At 38.4% G+C, this 15,093-nt stretch overlaps 1 protein-coding gene across 2 annotated transcripts in view; it reads left to right on the forward strand.

Moving 5' to 3' along the window:
- Positions 1-13,246, forward strand: part of NCK1 (NCK adaptor protein 1) — a 77,840-nt gene extending 64,594 nt beyond the window's left edge. The window contains exons 1-3 of one of the 2 annotated variants that reach the window (XM_056121404.1): positions 177-261; positions 9,972-10,684; positions 12,861-13,246. In XM_056121404.1, the coding sequence (XP_055977379.1) occupies positions 228-261; positions 9,972-10,684; positions 12,861-13,055 (942 nt within the window). In that variant the 5' untranslated portion in view covers positions 177-227 and the 3' untranslated portion in view covers positions 13,056-13,246. Of the gene's footprint in view, positions 1-176; positions 262-9,971; positions 10,685-12,860 lie in introns of those variants that run through there. The other variant, XM_056121403.1, reaches the window with a different exon arrangement.
- Positions 13,247-15,093: the final 1,847 nt, after the last annotated feature.

Raw genomic sequence — 15,093 nt, forward strand, 5'->3', positions numbered from 1 at the left:
TTGTGGCCTTTGTGATAACTTGTTTTACAGGTTCCAGTATAGTTATGTTAGGGGGGAAAAGTTTTGAAGAGAGAGAAGCCTCAGTAAAAACTTTCTGTTGCTTGGGTGTGCGCCAAGTCACATGGATTGGGTGTGGGGAGTTTCAGTGTTGCAGAACAGACCAGGAAGCTCACGGAATTATCCTGAGCTGTGTTAACAAACCGAAAGAACTCAGGAGTTTACTGAAAATGGACTGGCTAAAAGTCTTTAAAGACCTTTTCAGTAAGTTTATTCAATCCTTGTTTTCTTGTAATTCTTAAATTAGATTTTTCACTTTTGTAGATGTAAAAGGGAACTGTATGGAGAGAGCCTTGTTGCGTTTATATAGGCTAATGCTTTACGCTGTTTATGAAACAGGCTAGTTGGTGATTTATCACAGTATGTTTTGATCTGTAAAATAGTTTTAAAATGTTTTAGTAGTAATGTTTAAACAGCAAATAGGAAAAGGCTGAGTTGCGTTTGTAATGCAGTAACTTTCAACCTAGTATTGACATTGAAAGTTCTGAACATAAAAACTTTAGGAAAAAATAGATTAGCTGAGGAAGTTCCTTTATACTCAATTTGAGCACAGTATTTCAGTACTTTGTAATTAAATGAATGTACGGAAAATAATAGAAGTAATATTTAATAGAAGTAAAGAGATTAATCCAAGTAGAATTGCTAGAAAATGGTGTTTTGGTAACTGAAATCTGAGAGCAGGAAACAGATAAATCGTGAATTACTGAGTTTTTTTTTTAAGTTTAAGTTATAAAATATACTAATAATTGATAAATTCTGGATCTCTTTCTCTGCTGGTGGCCTTACTATGATTTTATGGTAGTCACCATGACTTGAATTTTTGAGCATTTTTGTGTGGTGTTTAAGAGTGAACAGAGGAATTGTGGAAATCTCTTAAGTATAAGGAGCCTAAAGGAACAATAACTGTCGAGAGATTACAGAGAAGAAGGCACAGTGAAAAAGGAGCACGCATTTTTTAAAAAATTTATAATGTTAATAAATTTGTTCTTGAAGTTTTTATTACTTTTTGGGGGGGAGGGAAACCACACCCAGCTACACTCAAGGGCTAACTCCTGGATCTGCACTCAGTAAATCACTCCTTGCTTAGTAAATCACTCCTCGCTCAGTAAATCACTCCTCACAAGCTTTGGGGATCGTATGGGAAACCAGGGATTGAACCCAGATGGGTGATGTGCAAGGGAAGTGACCTACCCACTGTATTATCACCGCAGCCCCTGTGTGTGTGACTGTGTGTGTGTGTGTGTGTGTGTGTGTGTGTGTTTTCAATTCATTTTAATGTCAAGTAACTTTATCTTTAGTTTTTGAAGGAATCTTTTCTTTTTTCCTTTTTGGGTCACACCTGGCGATGCACAGGGGTTACTCCTGGCTCTGCACTCAGGAATTACTCTGGTGGTGCTCAGAGGACCATATGGGATGCTGGGAATCAAATCCTGGTAGGCTGTGTGCAAGGCAAACACCCTACCCAGTGTGCTATCGCTCCAGCCCTAGGAATCTTCTTTTTTTTTTTTTTATTAGTGAAACACCATGAGGTACAGTTATAGACTTATAAATTTTTGTGCTTGGGTATCAGTTATACAATGATCAAGCACCCATCCCTCCACCAGTGCCCATCCTCCACTACCACGGGTCCCAGCATCTCTCCCACCCTGCCTCTGTGGCAGGGCATTCCCCCTTGTTCTCTCTCTCTTCTTTTGGGTACTGTGTTTTGCAAGAGAGGCATTGAGTGACAATCGTGTTTGGTCTGTAGACTACTTTCAGCATGCTTCTCCCACCCTGGGAGGATCCTCACAACACCCTTTATTTGGTGCTCTCTTCTCTGTCTGAGCTTAGGAATCTTCATTTTAAAGAGCATATTGATATCAGGACATTTTTATTGAGTGTATTGCAAGGTAGACAAAATCATTAAACAAAAAGCTAGTAACTAATATCTCACAGTATTAATATTCTGGTGAGAAGGTATATGATGATTATTAAGATTGTTATTAAGAATAAGTAGATTTTATATTCAGATAATGTTACAAAGATGTTATTTCACCATGAAAATCTCTTTGCACACCAGAAATGATAAAGTATATATTATGTAAAATAAAGATGCAGTATTGTCAATAAAATAAAAATTTTATTTCTCTGATCTTAGAAAGTTTATCATTAATTCTAAATGCAGTTGTAGACTGAGGACTCAGAATTTGCCATTTACAACAAAATATCTCATTCCTTTGGGGGTGAGGAGGGGTTCTGTTGTTTGTCAGAGTAGAAACAGGTTATTTACTTACCTGTTAATCGGGTGTACTTAAAATATGAAGGAACAGGGCTGGAACGATAATTCAAGGGACTGAGCATATGTTTTGGATGATGGAGGCCTGGTTAATTTCATCTCAGTTTTTAAAATGTTTAAATGGTTTTGGTTTGGGGATACACCCTGTGCTGCTGGGATTTATACTGACAGTCCTCAGGATCGTGTGATAAAGGGAATCAAGTCCAGGTCTCATCCTTCATGCAAGCATTTGCCCAGCGTATTGATCTGTCACTGGCCCAAGGCCCAGCCTCAGTGCCCGACACTGCATATCCCCCAAGTGCTTCTGGAAACAACCCCTGAGCTCAGGTTAGAGTTGCCCTTCAGCACCACCAGCGGTTTGCCCTCCAAACAAAACCAAAAAATAGAGTTTGTGTCTTCCTTGTTGGTTACCCTGAATATCCTGGAAAAATGTCTGTCTTACACAAAACAGGTAATAACAATTTTAAAATTATCTTATATCAATTAAATAAATAGATTTAAAACTTGAAATATAAATTAAAACTTGCTATGAAAAATCACCACATATTTCTACTTAGAATACCTCCATTCTGCTTCTACTTTGACACTTATTAGCCATGTAATCAAAGGCTTACAACTAAACTCCCCTGATTTTTTTTCTTATTTGTAAAGAGAGTGAGATGATCCTGAAAAGTCCTCAACCTCTTATCTTTGTGTTTATCTCTCAACCAGTGCTAGAGGGAGTGGGGGTCAGGATCACTCTCCCGAGGTCTGAGAGTTCACAGTTCAGTGCTCCAAGCCAACAATATGGCCCAGCAGTTCTGGGGGCCACCAAGGGCCACCCTGGCTGTGCTCAGGAGTTCATGTGGTATGCCAGGAATTTTGGTGTCTGCTCATGCAGGGACAAAACATGTTTTGTTCAAAAATGTTAATAGAAGCTCCTGGGCCCAGGAAAGACAAATGCTAAAAATCATACAATGTTAATGAAATGTCTGATCATTCTTGCATGTGTCATAGAATTCCGGGAATCCATGATAAAGAAATCTGGCTTGGAGAAGTAGGAACATAAGTTAAAAAAAATTACTGTTCACTAAGAACAGGAAAAATCACTTGATCACTTGACTTCCCGTTAATCGTCGATTTGCTCGAGCGGGCAGCAGTAACATCTCCATTTGTCCCTGTCGCGTGCTAGTGTAGCCCAGTGGTGTCTGATCGTTCTAGGAACACGAAGAGCCTCAAACCTTGATCTTGACGATCAGACGAAGAAGTCTGAAAAATCAGTAATAATTTCTTTGGTTGAATTCATAGAACTCACTAATTTTTTTATAATTTTCAATTTATTTTATTTTAATTTTTTTGATCATTGTATAATTGAACTCACTAATTTTGATGGAGGAAAATTGTATAAAGAATACTTAGTGCTGGAAGAATCTCCAATGCATTAGGCTCAGAAACATAAATGAAAGCTAAAAACTGGAAAAGAAAGATGCATTCCACTTTCTCAGATTTAAATGCCTGATACCACATAGGGCTCCTTAATACCTTCAGGGGTCTTTTCTGAACAGAGACAGGAATAGCTTCTGACCTTTGTTCTGTGGCCCTAAACCACTGTTGCTACAAATAAAAGTGACTTTTGTTTGTTTTTGTTTTGGGGCCACACCCTGAGTAAGCTCAGGGCTTACTCCTGCTCAGGGACCACCCTACACTGCAGAGGGATAGCAGTACATCTCTCTGACCCAAAATAAGGGTTTTTTTTTTAAGATGATTACTAAGATTTATTTACTAAGTGATGTTATGATAATGTAGGCATTAAGAAAAATCTCAATATACTTCAAAGTGATACATATTTTTATTTGTTTTGGGGCCACACCTTGCAGTGCTCAGGGGTTACTCCTGGCTCTGCACCTCAGAATTACTCCTGGCAGTGCTTGGGGGACCATATAGGATGCTGGAGATCAAATCCAGGTAGGCTGCATGCAAGACAAGTGGCCTACCCACTGTACTATGACTTCAGCACCTCAGAATGGTGTTGATTAAAATATGTAAGGTACTGAAAGTAGGAAACAGTTCTGTCAGAAAAGAAAAGTAAGACAAATGTTTAGGGCTAGATTTATCCAAAATGAGAAGATTAGAATGTATACTGACGATTGGGGAATGGGGCGGAAGTGGGCTGGGGGCCACGCCTGGCAGTGATCAGGGACTGCTTTCAGGTGTTTTAGGACTTTGGTGCTTTGGATGAAACTAGAATCAGTTGTATGCAAGACAAGTGCCTTAACCCCTGTACTCTCTCTCTGGGTCCAAGTCTTTTTTTTTTTTCCTTAAAACAGTAAAATTGGCTGCTTCGTATATTTCATATATTCCCTAACTTCACACTATGCACTAAAGTTATAATAATCAAAATATCAAAATGGTTTGCTATTGGAATAAAAAGACAGATAAGCTAGTGAAATAGAATTGAGAACCCAGAATTAAATCCTCACTTACATGGACAGAAATTTATGACAAGGAACCAAAAGTAAAAAATGGAGAAAAGATAATAAACTCAGCAAATGGTGTTATGTGAATACTGGATAACTACATGCCAAGGAATGAAACTAAACCACAATCTCAACACTATGCATACAAGTTAACTTAAAATGGATTAAAGACTTGATCTTTACACTGACAGCCATAAATTACATTGAAGAAAACAGGCGAAAACACTCCATGATACTCATTTCTGACTTTGGGAATTTCACTTTTATCAGCAAAGAAAACAAAACAAAATAGAAAAATGGAATTATATCAAACTAAAACATTTTTGCATAGTGCAAGAATCTGTCATTGAGATAAAAAGAATGTGAGAAAATATTCCCTTACCATACGTCTTATAAAGAACTATTAATAAAGGACAGGAATTCACAAATGTCCACCATGAAAAAACTGTCAGAAAATGGAAGGAGCTGAACTAACTTTGTATCCAGGATGATGTACAAGTGGCCAACTAACGCATGAAAAAACTGCACATAATAAGCAGGAAACACAACAAAATAGCAGTGGTATGCCACCTCACACCTGTGAGAGTCGCCTCTATCAAAGAGGTCAAAGACAAAAGCTGTGCTTAGAATGCAGAGAAAAAGGAATTCTCATACAGTATTGGTGAAAATGTCAGTTACCACTTGCTCCCTATGGAAAATAGCATGAAGATATCTCAAAAATTAAAACTAGAACTACAGACCCAACATTTCTACCCCTGGGTGTCTGATTTACCCCCAGTAAATCCAAATGATAATGTGCATATCTCTATTTATTGCAGTGCTATTTATAGTAACCAAGATTTGGAAAAATCCCAAGTGCCCATTAACAGATGAGTGAATTAAGAAGATATGGTACAAAAATGCACAATTAGAACACTACTTACTGAGCTGTTAGTAAAGATGAAATCTTGGCTTTTACAAACATAGGTGGGTGGAACGGGGGGCGGGGGGGGGGGGTAAACCAAGAAGGAAAAAGGCAAATACTCATGTAAAAGCAAGGGACTAGACAATGTCCGTTGGGAAAACCTGCAGAATCGAGGTGGCCAAAGGGGAGGGAGGAGTAGAATAATTTAGAGTTTTTCAAAAGGTGAGTGTGTCAGAGACACCCTTTCATGTCTATACCTGAGCATTCCCCACAAATCTTGGCCAGGTCCACCTGTTTAATACAGTGAGATTCAAGGTTGTTGCAGTGAGATTTTGGTTGTCTTGTTTTTAATTTGTTTAAAAGTAAAACATCTTATCAGAACTTTTTTTATGACATCTTATTGTCTCATTCCTACTTTGGACAAACTTGCAGGCTATCGAATGTAGCCTGCCCACAGGGCAGAGTCTGGCAAACTCCCCGTGGCGTACCAAATATGCCAAATACCAGTAACAATGATGGGTCTCTTTCTCCTAAAGAGCCTTGAATATAATCTCAGGGCTTGGATGAAAGAGACGTTACTGGGGCCTGCTCGAGGCAATCGACGAATAACAGGATGATAAAATGAATGAAATGAAATGAAAAGTAAATGAGAAGAAGGACTAAGCAGTAGGAAAGTAATAACTACGCTGGTAGAGTGTTTGCTTTGTGCAGAGAGTGTTTTACATACAACTTTTGAAAGTTCTTTACACACATATTATGGGTGAGTATCCCATAATATTGATACTTATGTATCAATTTTTCACAAAATGAAATGAGTTTAGAAAGATAACTAGATGCATGTGACTGACTCCATTTCCGCTAACAGCACCACTGGGAATGACCCTTTAGCACTGCCAGGTGTGGGCAACACCCACCACCCTCCCCCCACCCTTCAGCAGTAAGTAACTGATGCAGGATCAAATTAACCAGTAAGGAAGAAGACCAAATTTAAATTTGGGTCTTCAGAGCCAGATAAGTGATGGGTTAGGCAGGTTTGCTATAAATGGCACTAATTGAAATTAGGAAGATTACGATTAACAGTAAAGTTAAGAATATGGGGAAAAAATGATACATTGGTTTGAGAATGTGTGTAGAATGATCTAATTGTAGCTGATTAATGATTGAGAACTTAAGATACACCTTATATTTTTATAATTTCATGAAGTACTTTTGCATCTACTCTTTTGTTGATTGCAGATTGGAAAGGACCAGCTTCTAATATAGCAAGGCTGTATTAGAAAGAACTCTTCTCAAGAATTGTAGACTGGGGGAAAAGCAATCTAGTGATTTTGCAGGTGTTTGTTCAGTCATTCACATGACAAACATTAAGGAAGCAATTATGGGCAGGCACTGGTCATAAAGGTTTTTTTTTGGTTTGTTTTTTTGGTTTTTTTTTTTCTTTTTGGGTCACACCTGGCGATGTTCAGGGGTTACTCCTGGCTCTGCACTCAGGAATCACCCCTGGCGGTGCTCGGGGGACCATATGGGATGCTGGGAATCGAACCCAGGTTGGCCGCGTGCAAGGCAAACACTCTACCCGCTGTGCTATTGCTCCAGTCCCCCAATAAAGGTGTTTAAAGACATGTTTAATCTCAAAACATATAATTTGGATATATATATAATATAGTGATTTATGGTAAAACTACAAGGAGTAGCAGTGGCACAAAAGGAGGAATGCATCAACTTTGTTTTTGGAAAAGAAAGGGAATTTGGTTGGGGGAGTACTTGACTACTCCCAGCACTATGCTCAGGATTTGCTTCCAGAGGTGGGTGCTTGGGGAACTTACTTTGTGGTGCCAGAAATCAAGCATGCCTCCCACATGGAAAGCACACACTACAGCTCTTTGAGCCTGTATGCCTGGTCAAGAGAGGGGGCAATCTGGTGCTTAATTTAGGAGAGAAGCTTTCAGTCTTTCATGTTTGTGTGAGGTGCGATATAATGGGTTTTCTTTTCAATAAATGTTCTTTATTGAGATTCTTTTCTATTGCTGACTTTATCTTAAAAAGTTTTAGATTTTAATGAATGGTAAAACTTCATGGAGGAGATCATAGGGGATTTTTCTCCCTTCATTTCAATTCCATGTTTATAAGCAATTTTCATACAGTTTGTCTACTGATTCCATACTACCTGGTCATGATGTACAGTTCTTTTAATATGCTTTTAGAGTCCGTTTGCTAGTATACAGGATTCATGTTTATAAGCAATTTTCATACAGTTTGTCTACTGATTCCATACTACCTGGTCATGATGTACAGTTCTTTTAATATGCTTTAGGTGGCAGGGAGGATATTACTGCTTCCTTTTTGTTTTGAGCTATGCTCAAGGCTTACTCCTGGTTCTGTGTTGTGTTCAGGGATCACTCCTGACACTGCCAGGGATAGAACCTAGGTTGGCCGCATATGCAGGGCAAGTGCCTAAAACCTAGACTGAATGCTCAAGGACAAGAATGGAGAATGTTTCTGCCTAAGGGCGGGAGTGGGGGGGAACATTTTTGTGTAAAAACGGAAAGCCTTGAAAAGAGCAGTTGTTTTATTTTTAAATGGGGGGGGGGGGGCTGGTGCTTAATTTAGGAGAGAAGCTTTCAGTCTTTCATGTTTGTGTGAGGTGCGATATAATGGGTTTTCTTTTCAATAAATGTTCTTTGTTGAGATTCTGTTCTATTGCTGACTTTATCTTAAAAAGTTTTAGATTTTAATGAATGGTAAAACTTCATGGAGGAGATCATAGGGGATTTTTCTCCCTTCATTTCAATTCCATGTTTATAAGCAATTTTCATACAGTTTGTCTACTGATTCCATACTACCTGGTCATGATGTACAGTTCTTTTAATATGCTTTTAGAGTCCGTTTGCTAGTATACAGGATTCATGTTTTCCACAGATTTCATATTTGTGAATTTGCCTATTTGCTAAGATTTTGTTGAAATCCCCACATTGCCCCATGCTGACACTTGCAATACTTTTGCAGATATGTGCTAAGTAGCAAAAAAAATTAGGTTTTCTGAGTGCCAACTGAGTTCAAGCAAGTTATTGCTTATTTTAGCTCTTGTGTCCCTTTCTAGTGTTTATTTAATGGCATACTTTCTTTTGTATTTTTGGTATATGGTTTTTACTGTTGTTGAAGGTATAATGCCAATTGACTGCTTAACGTGTCATGCCCAAATATTGCCTAGTGTTTCTAAGCACAAGAAGGCTTTCCTGCAATGCTCAGGGAACCATGTAGGGTGTCAGGGAGCTGACCTAGGTTTACCTTCTGCAATGCACAGCAAGTGCTTTAGTCCTTGGAGGTTTCTCCCCAGTTTGAAAACTGAACTCTGACTTGTAAAAAGTCAGACTTGTGGTCCAGAGTGATAGTACAGCGTGTAGGCCACTTTCCCGGCACACAGCTAACCTGGGTTTGATCCCCAGCATCCCATATGATCCCTAGAGCACCACCAGGGGAATTCCTGAGTGTAGAGTCAAGAGTAGACCTTGAGCATCATTGGGGTGGCCAAAAAAATAAAAGCAAACAAAAAAGTGAAGCTTGTTGAAGGGTTGAACCAAGACAGTATCTGAAGTAAAGGGCAGGTGATCTGCACTCTCCTCTCAGCACTGGGAGGGTTCCTTCCACAAGCTGGGCACTATCCTTCCCCCCCAGGCATGACAGCAGTGTCCACAGGCCCAAGGGACTGGGCACTGTCCTCCCGCCAGGCATGACAGCATTGTCCACAGGCCCCAGGGACTGGGCTGGGCCCTCTCTTCTTTGTCCATGTTCATCAGCACCTAGCAGTACATTGTCTTTTTTCTTATCACTTCATGTGAAACTTCCTGCTGGCAAAGTAAGCTGGTATATGAATATTCCCAGACACATGGAACTGTCCCTTTTTGAATAGGCATGTGGCATGTGGCACAAGGTTAATTCTAAGTAGTCGTGCTGATGTCCCCCCACATGTAGTAAACCATTCTCTTGTATAATCTGATCATTGCCTGTGACTTGGTGGTGGAGGGGGCAGGGATGCCACATCCAGCAGTGTTCAGCCTTACAACTGGCTCTGAACTCAGGGATCACTCTTGGTGGGTCTCGGGATTATATAGGGTGCCAAGGATGGAGCCCCCGAGTCTGTCACATGTGAGGTAAACGCCCCACATTATATTCTTGCTCCAGCCCATGGAGGTCCTTTTTAAATAATGAATGCATTGGAGTTGTTTGGGTTATCGTTGTTTTATATTCTCTTCTGACTGTCCCCCTTTTATTTAAACAGGAATTGGAAAAGTGAAAAGAAAACCTAGTGTTCCTGATTCTGCATCTCCTGCTGATGATAGCTTTGTTGACCCAGGGGAACGTCTCTATGACCTCAACATGCCTGCTTATGTCAAGTTTAACTACATGGCAGAGAGAGAGGATGAATTGTCATTGACAAAAGGGACGAAGGTGATCGTCATGGAGAAATGCAGTGATGGTTGGTGGCGAGGTAGCTACAATGGACAAGTTGGATGGTTCCCTTCAAATTATGTAACTGAGGAAGGTGACAGTCCTTTGGGTGACCATGTGGGTTCTTTGTCAGAGAAATTAGCAGCAGTCGTCAATAACCTAAACACTGGGCAAGTGTTACACGTGGTCCAGGCTCTTTACCCATTCAGCTCATCCAATGATGAAGAACTTAATTTCGAGAAAGGCGATGTAATGGATGTTATTGAAAAACCTGAAAATGATCCTGAGTGGTGGAAATGCAGGAAGATCAATGGAATGGTTGGTCTGGTGCCAAAAAACTATGTTACTATTATGCAGAATAATCCATTAACCTCAGGTTTGGAGCCATCACCTCCACAGTGTGATTACATTAGGCCTTCACTCACTGGAAAATTTGCTGGCAATCCATGGTATTATGGGAAAGTCACCAGGCATCAAGCAGAAATGGCATTGAATGAAAGAGGGCATGAAGGTGACTTCCTCATTCGTGATAGTGAATCTTCGGTAAGTTTCATAAGTGAGTGGAAATGGAGTTTTGGGTATTAAAAAAAAAACAATAATAAAAGATTGGAGATGTTAAAAGGCTTCTCTAAAATTAACCAGGTTAGAAAGATAGGACATGAGCGTGAATGTTGATAAATCTCAAGTCAGCATTTATTTACAGCTACGTTTGATTTAAATAAAGTATAGTCATAGCACTGATGTTACTCTAGATTATTTGGCCGTCTAGTTCTGTTGATTTTGTTTTCCTGAAATATTCTGTGAATACTGAATTTTTCATTGAGAATAGAATAATGTATAAGAGTGCCAAGAATATTGTGCATTTTCTTATGGGTAATTGAGCATAGATGTTAGCTAAAATAGACCATGTACCAGAATATTATTTTTTAGGAGAGTTCTCAAACAGGCATATTTTGTTCTGCATAATATTTTTTAACTGATGAATTTATTATCGGTGTTTAGATATTTATTAGAAAAATTTAAGAGATTATAGTTCCCTTTTTAAATTGGAAGTTCTGTCACTATTTGAACTCATTCTTTAAAAAAAAAAATTTTTTTTAATTGAATCACTTTGCCCCTCCACCATTGTCCTAGTGTTTCCTTCCCTAATTTAGCCCCTTCCCACTCCCATGATCTCATACTCTTCCTAAGTTGTCACCTCTTTTAAATTGGTCCGGGGTGCCCTCTCCATCTACCTTGTATGTGATAGTGTGTATCACTGTATCACTGTCATCCTGTTGTTCGTTGATTTACTTGAGTGGGTGCCAGTGACGTCTCTGTTCGTCCCAGCCTTGAGATTTTAGCAGCCTCTGCTTACTTGTCTTTTCCAGCGATTGGAGGCTCCTTCAGGGTCAGGGGAATGAGACCTGTTATAGTTACTGTTTTTGGTATATCGAATATGCCACGGCGAGCTTGCCAGGCCCTGTCCGTGCAGGCAGGATACTCTCGGTAGCTTGCCAGGCTCTCTGAGAGGCATATATATATATATATATATATATATATATATATATATATATTTATATTTCTCTCCGTGATTTGTTGCCTACTGTCTGAACTCCATCAGACATGGTGTGGTAGAAATGGAAAATGGGTAGATGGGAAATGGGTAGAAAGTGTCTTTAAGGTAAGCCGCCGGGGCTGGGTCCCTTGAGGCAGGGAGGGCTCCCACCCACCCCCCTCTGGGGTGCCCCAAGCGAAAATAGTGATAGTGTGTATATGTTATTTATAACAATATATATGAATATAATATAAAATATATTAAAATGTTATATCGCTCTAGCACAGCGGTAGGGCGTTTGCCTTGCACGCAGCCAACATGGCCGACCCGAGTTCGATTCCTCCGCCCCTCTCGGAGAGCCTGGCAAGCTACCGAGAGTATCTCGCCCCCACGGCAGAGCCTGGCAAGCCACCCGTGATGTATTCGATATGCCAAACACAGTAACAACAAAATCTCCAATGGAGACGTTACTGGGCCCGCTCGAGCAAATCGATGAACAACGGGAGGGCCTTTACCTTTACCTTTTAAAATGTTATATATATCACACAGTTTGGTTTTTTGGTGAGCCACACCTGGTGGTGCTCAGGATTTACTACTGACTGCTCAGGGATCACTCTCAGCAGTGCTTGGGGGACCAAATAAGGTGCCAGGAATTGAACCCTGGCCGTCTGCATGCAAGGCAAGCATCCTGCCACTCTCTCTCCAGCCCCTGTATGTATAATTTCTGTCCCTTGTAGCCATTTGAATTTAAGACCGCTCAGTTCAAATTAATTACTATTTTTGTGTCCTTCAACATTTGAGAATTCAGCAGCTTAAGAATGTTTTGGATTTTTTCCTGTGTTCCTTTGTCTGCAAAGAAAATAGCTTTATTCAAATATTAAATAGTTTACTATAGGTGTTTGGACATTGTTTATTGATTTTGGTATAAATAATGTTTGGTCTTGAATCCTGAATCTCTTATAAATGAGATGGATGATATTGGCTGCTTAGCTGCTGTCTGTGTCACCTCATATATAAATTGGACTTGTTTTGAGGTTCAAAGTACATTTTTAAAAAATCTATAAAGGATAAAGTAGATAATCTAAAAAGAATTGAGCATAATCCCAGTACTTTTTGTAAATGCTAACATTTAGCGTGTTAGGATTTTAAGAAAAGTGTTTACATATTTTTTTCTCTTTTTAGCCAAATGACTTCTCAGTATCACTAAAAGCACAAGGGAAAAACAAGCATTTTAAAGTTCAGCTAAAGGAGACTGTCTACTGCATCGGACAGCGTAAATTCAGCACCATGGAAGAACTGGTAGAACATTACAAAAAGGCTCCAATTTTCACAAGTGAACAAGGAGAAAAATTGTATCTTATCAAGCATTTATCTTGATACTGAGGACCAGAAGTGACTGCTGCACAGCTGTGATTTATCCTAGTATTGAAGATCCAGAAAATGACAGTCTAGTTGCGCTTGATTGGAAACTGCTGTTTCTAACTTTATATGAGAATTGACTATAATACATAACTCATACATGTATGCTACGTATGCAGAGCATCTGCATAACGCGACTCCTTGTTTTTGATCTTCTGTTTTATTGTTTTCTTTGCTGTTTTTCCTTGTAATGTTAAGGTTTTATAATTTGAAAAAATGATGTAGATCAAGAGTCTTTATATGAAAGAATTTTCTTACTGCCTTTCCTTTGTTTCCCTGTAAGGGTACCGTGTTAGTCACTTCTGCAATGATTTCATATAAAATTATTTCCATATGTGTCACATCCTAAAATAAATTTCTTTGAGAATGTTTTTCTGTGACTAAATAGCAATAATAAATGAAAAATTAGAAGTTATTTTCAGGTATTTGTCACAAACCATTGTAAATATCAAGTGTGTTGTATTTTCCATTTTTAAAAAATTATCCATTATTTTTAACGTAAAGCAAGACAAGCTATGGATTTGAAAACGATCTCTTGAATTTTTTGTGTTTCTCATCTGATTATTGAAGACAACAAAGGTATCTCTGAAATATTTATATTAGATAAAGAGATTTTCCAAGCATCATATATTCAGATATAAGTACCTGCCAGCAAACTCCAGCACACAGTGTGGTTCCCTGAGCCTGTGAGGAGCAATCTCTGAGTGCAGAGCCAGCAGTAAGCTCTGAGCACTAGCCCCCCACTCCAAATCTGAATAATCAAAAAAAAAAAAGGTATGGTATTCCTACTATTTTTATTTCCTTTTAGCTTTGAATTTGACTGGGACATTAATTGAAGTATCCTTGAGAAAGGATGGGATGTACTCACTGTTAGAGAAATTTATTTTTAAAATTTTGTTTCTGCAAGTACATAAAAAGTTACTTTTTTTTTCCCTAACCAAGTAGAAGTTAGGATTATAGGTTAGAGGCTACTAAAGAGTTTTAAATCTACTTATGTAGGTCACAGAAGAAAACTAGTAGTATTTTACTGCTTAAACCACATAACTTAGTAAATAATAGGAAGTAATACTTGAAATACATTTTTTTTTTAAATTCCCCAATGGCAGTTGAGCGAACAAAAGGTTTTCTTTATTTAGTATGTTATAAGCAGACTTTATACCAGAATTCCTGGTGCTATAATCAAAGGTATCTAATTTGTGACTTTTCTTTTTCTTTGCAATGCTGGGGATTGCACTCAGGGTCTTTCACATGCAAGATAAGCGCTTTATCACTTGGCCACATCTCTGGCCTGAATTTGTGAGGCTATTGTTTGGAGGTTTCCTTCTATTGTTTCATTTTAATTACTGTTATTTAAGTTAATTCTTAAAATGTTAAAGATGTTTATTGCCGCTGAATGGCAGCTCTTGCTTCTTCCACTGTTCTGCTTTCTAGGAATCAGCAAATATAATTAAGATACTGGTTGATACAATTAAATTACTGGTTGATAGTTTTTATTTTTATTCTGCTTTAAAAATCTTAATACTTTATTATCTTAATGTCTCATTATTAGCAAGTCAGCTCAGTGGAAATAAAAATTACAGACTTTTTTGCTATAAAATCACTTGAATATAAATTAAGCAAAATAGTTTTAAAGTAGTTTTTAAACAGCTTGGTAGTAAAACTAAACAAATAAGTAATACTTTTTTTGAGTTCTTCATCTCGGTGGATTTTTCTTTTTGGTCTTTTACATGTTTTTTTTTTTTTGTGAAAGGAAATAATGCCAACATTAACAGTTTTTAACACTAAAGATTTTGAGAAGTGTGGACTACACAGAAGCAAGATACCATAATTAGGGCATCCAGATAGAGCAGGTATACCAATAATATCTCTTAAATGATCTTGTTATAGGATGAAAACAGCACTAGGAACTTTTTTTTTAATTTCAACCATTTATTGAGTTTCTTAAAACTTCAATCCTTACACCAATGACTATAATACCCGCACCCCATATAGATAC

Source organism: Sorex fumeus, unplaced genomic scaffold (genome assembly GCF_029834395.1).
Source record: "Sorex fumeus unplaced genomic scaffold, SorFum_2.1 ptg000044l, whole genome shotgun sequence".
Classification (NCBI taxonomy): Eukaryota; Metazoa; Chordata; class Mammalia; order Eulipotyphla; family Soricidae; genus Sorex; species Sorex fumeus.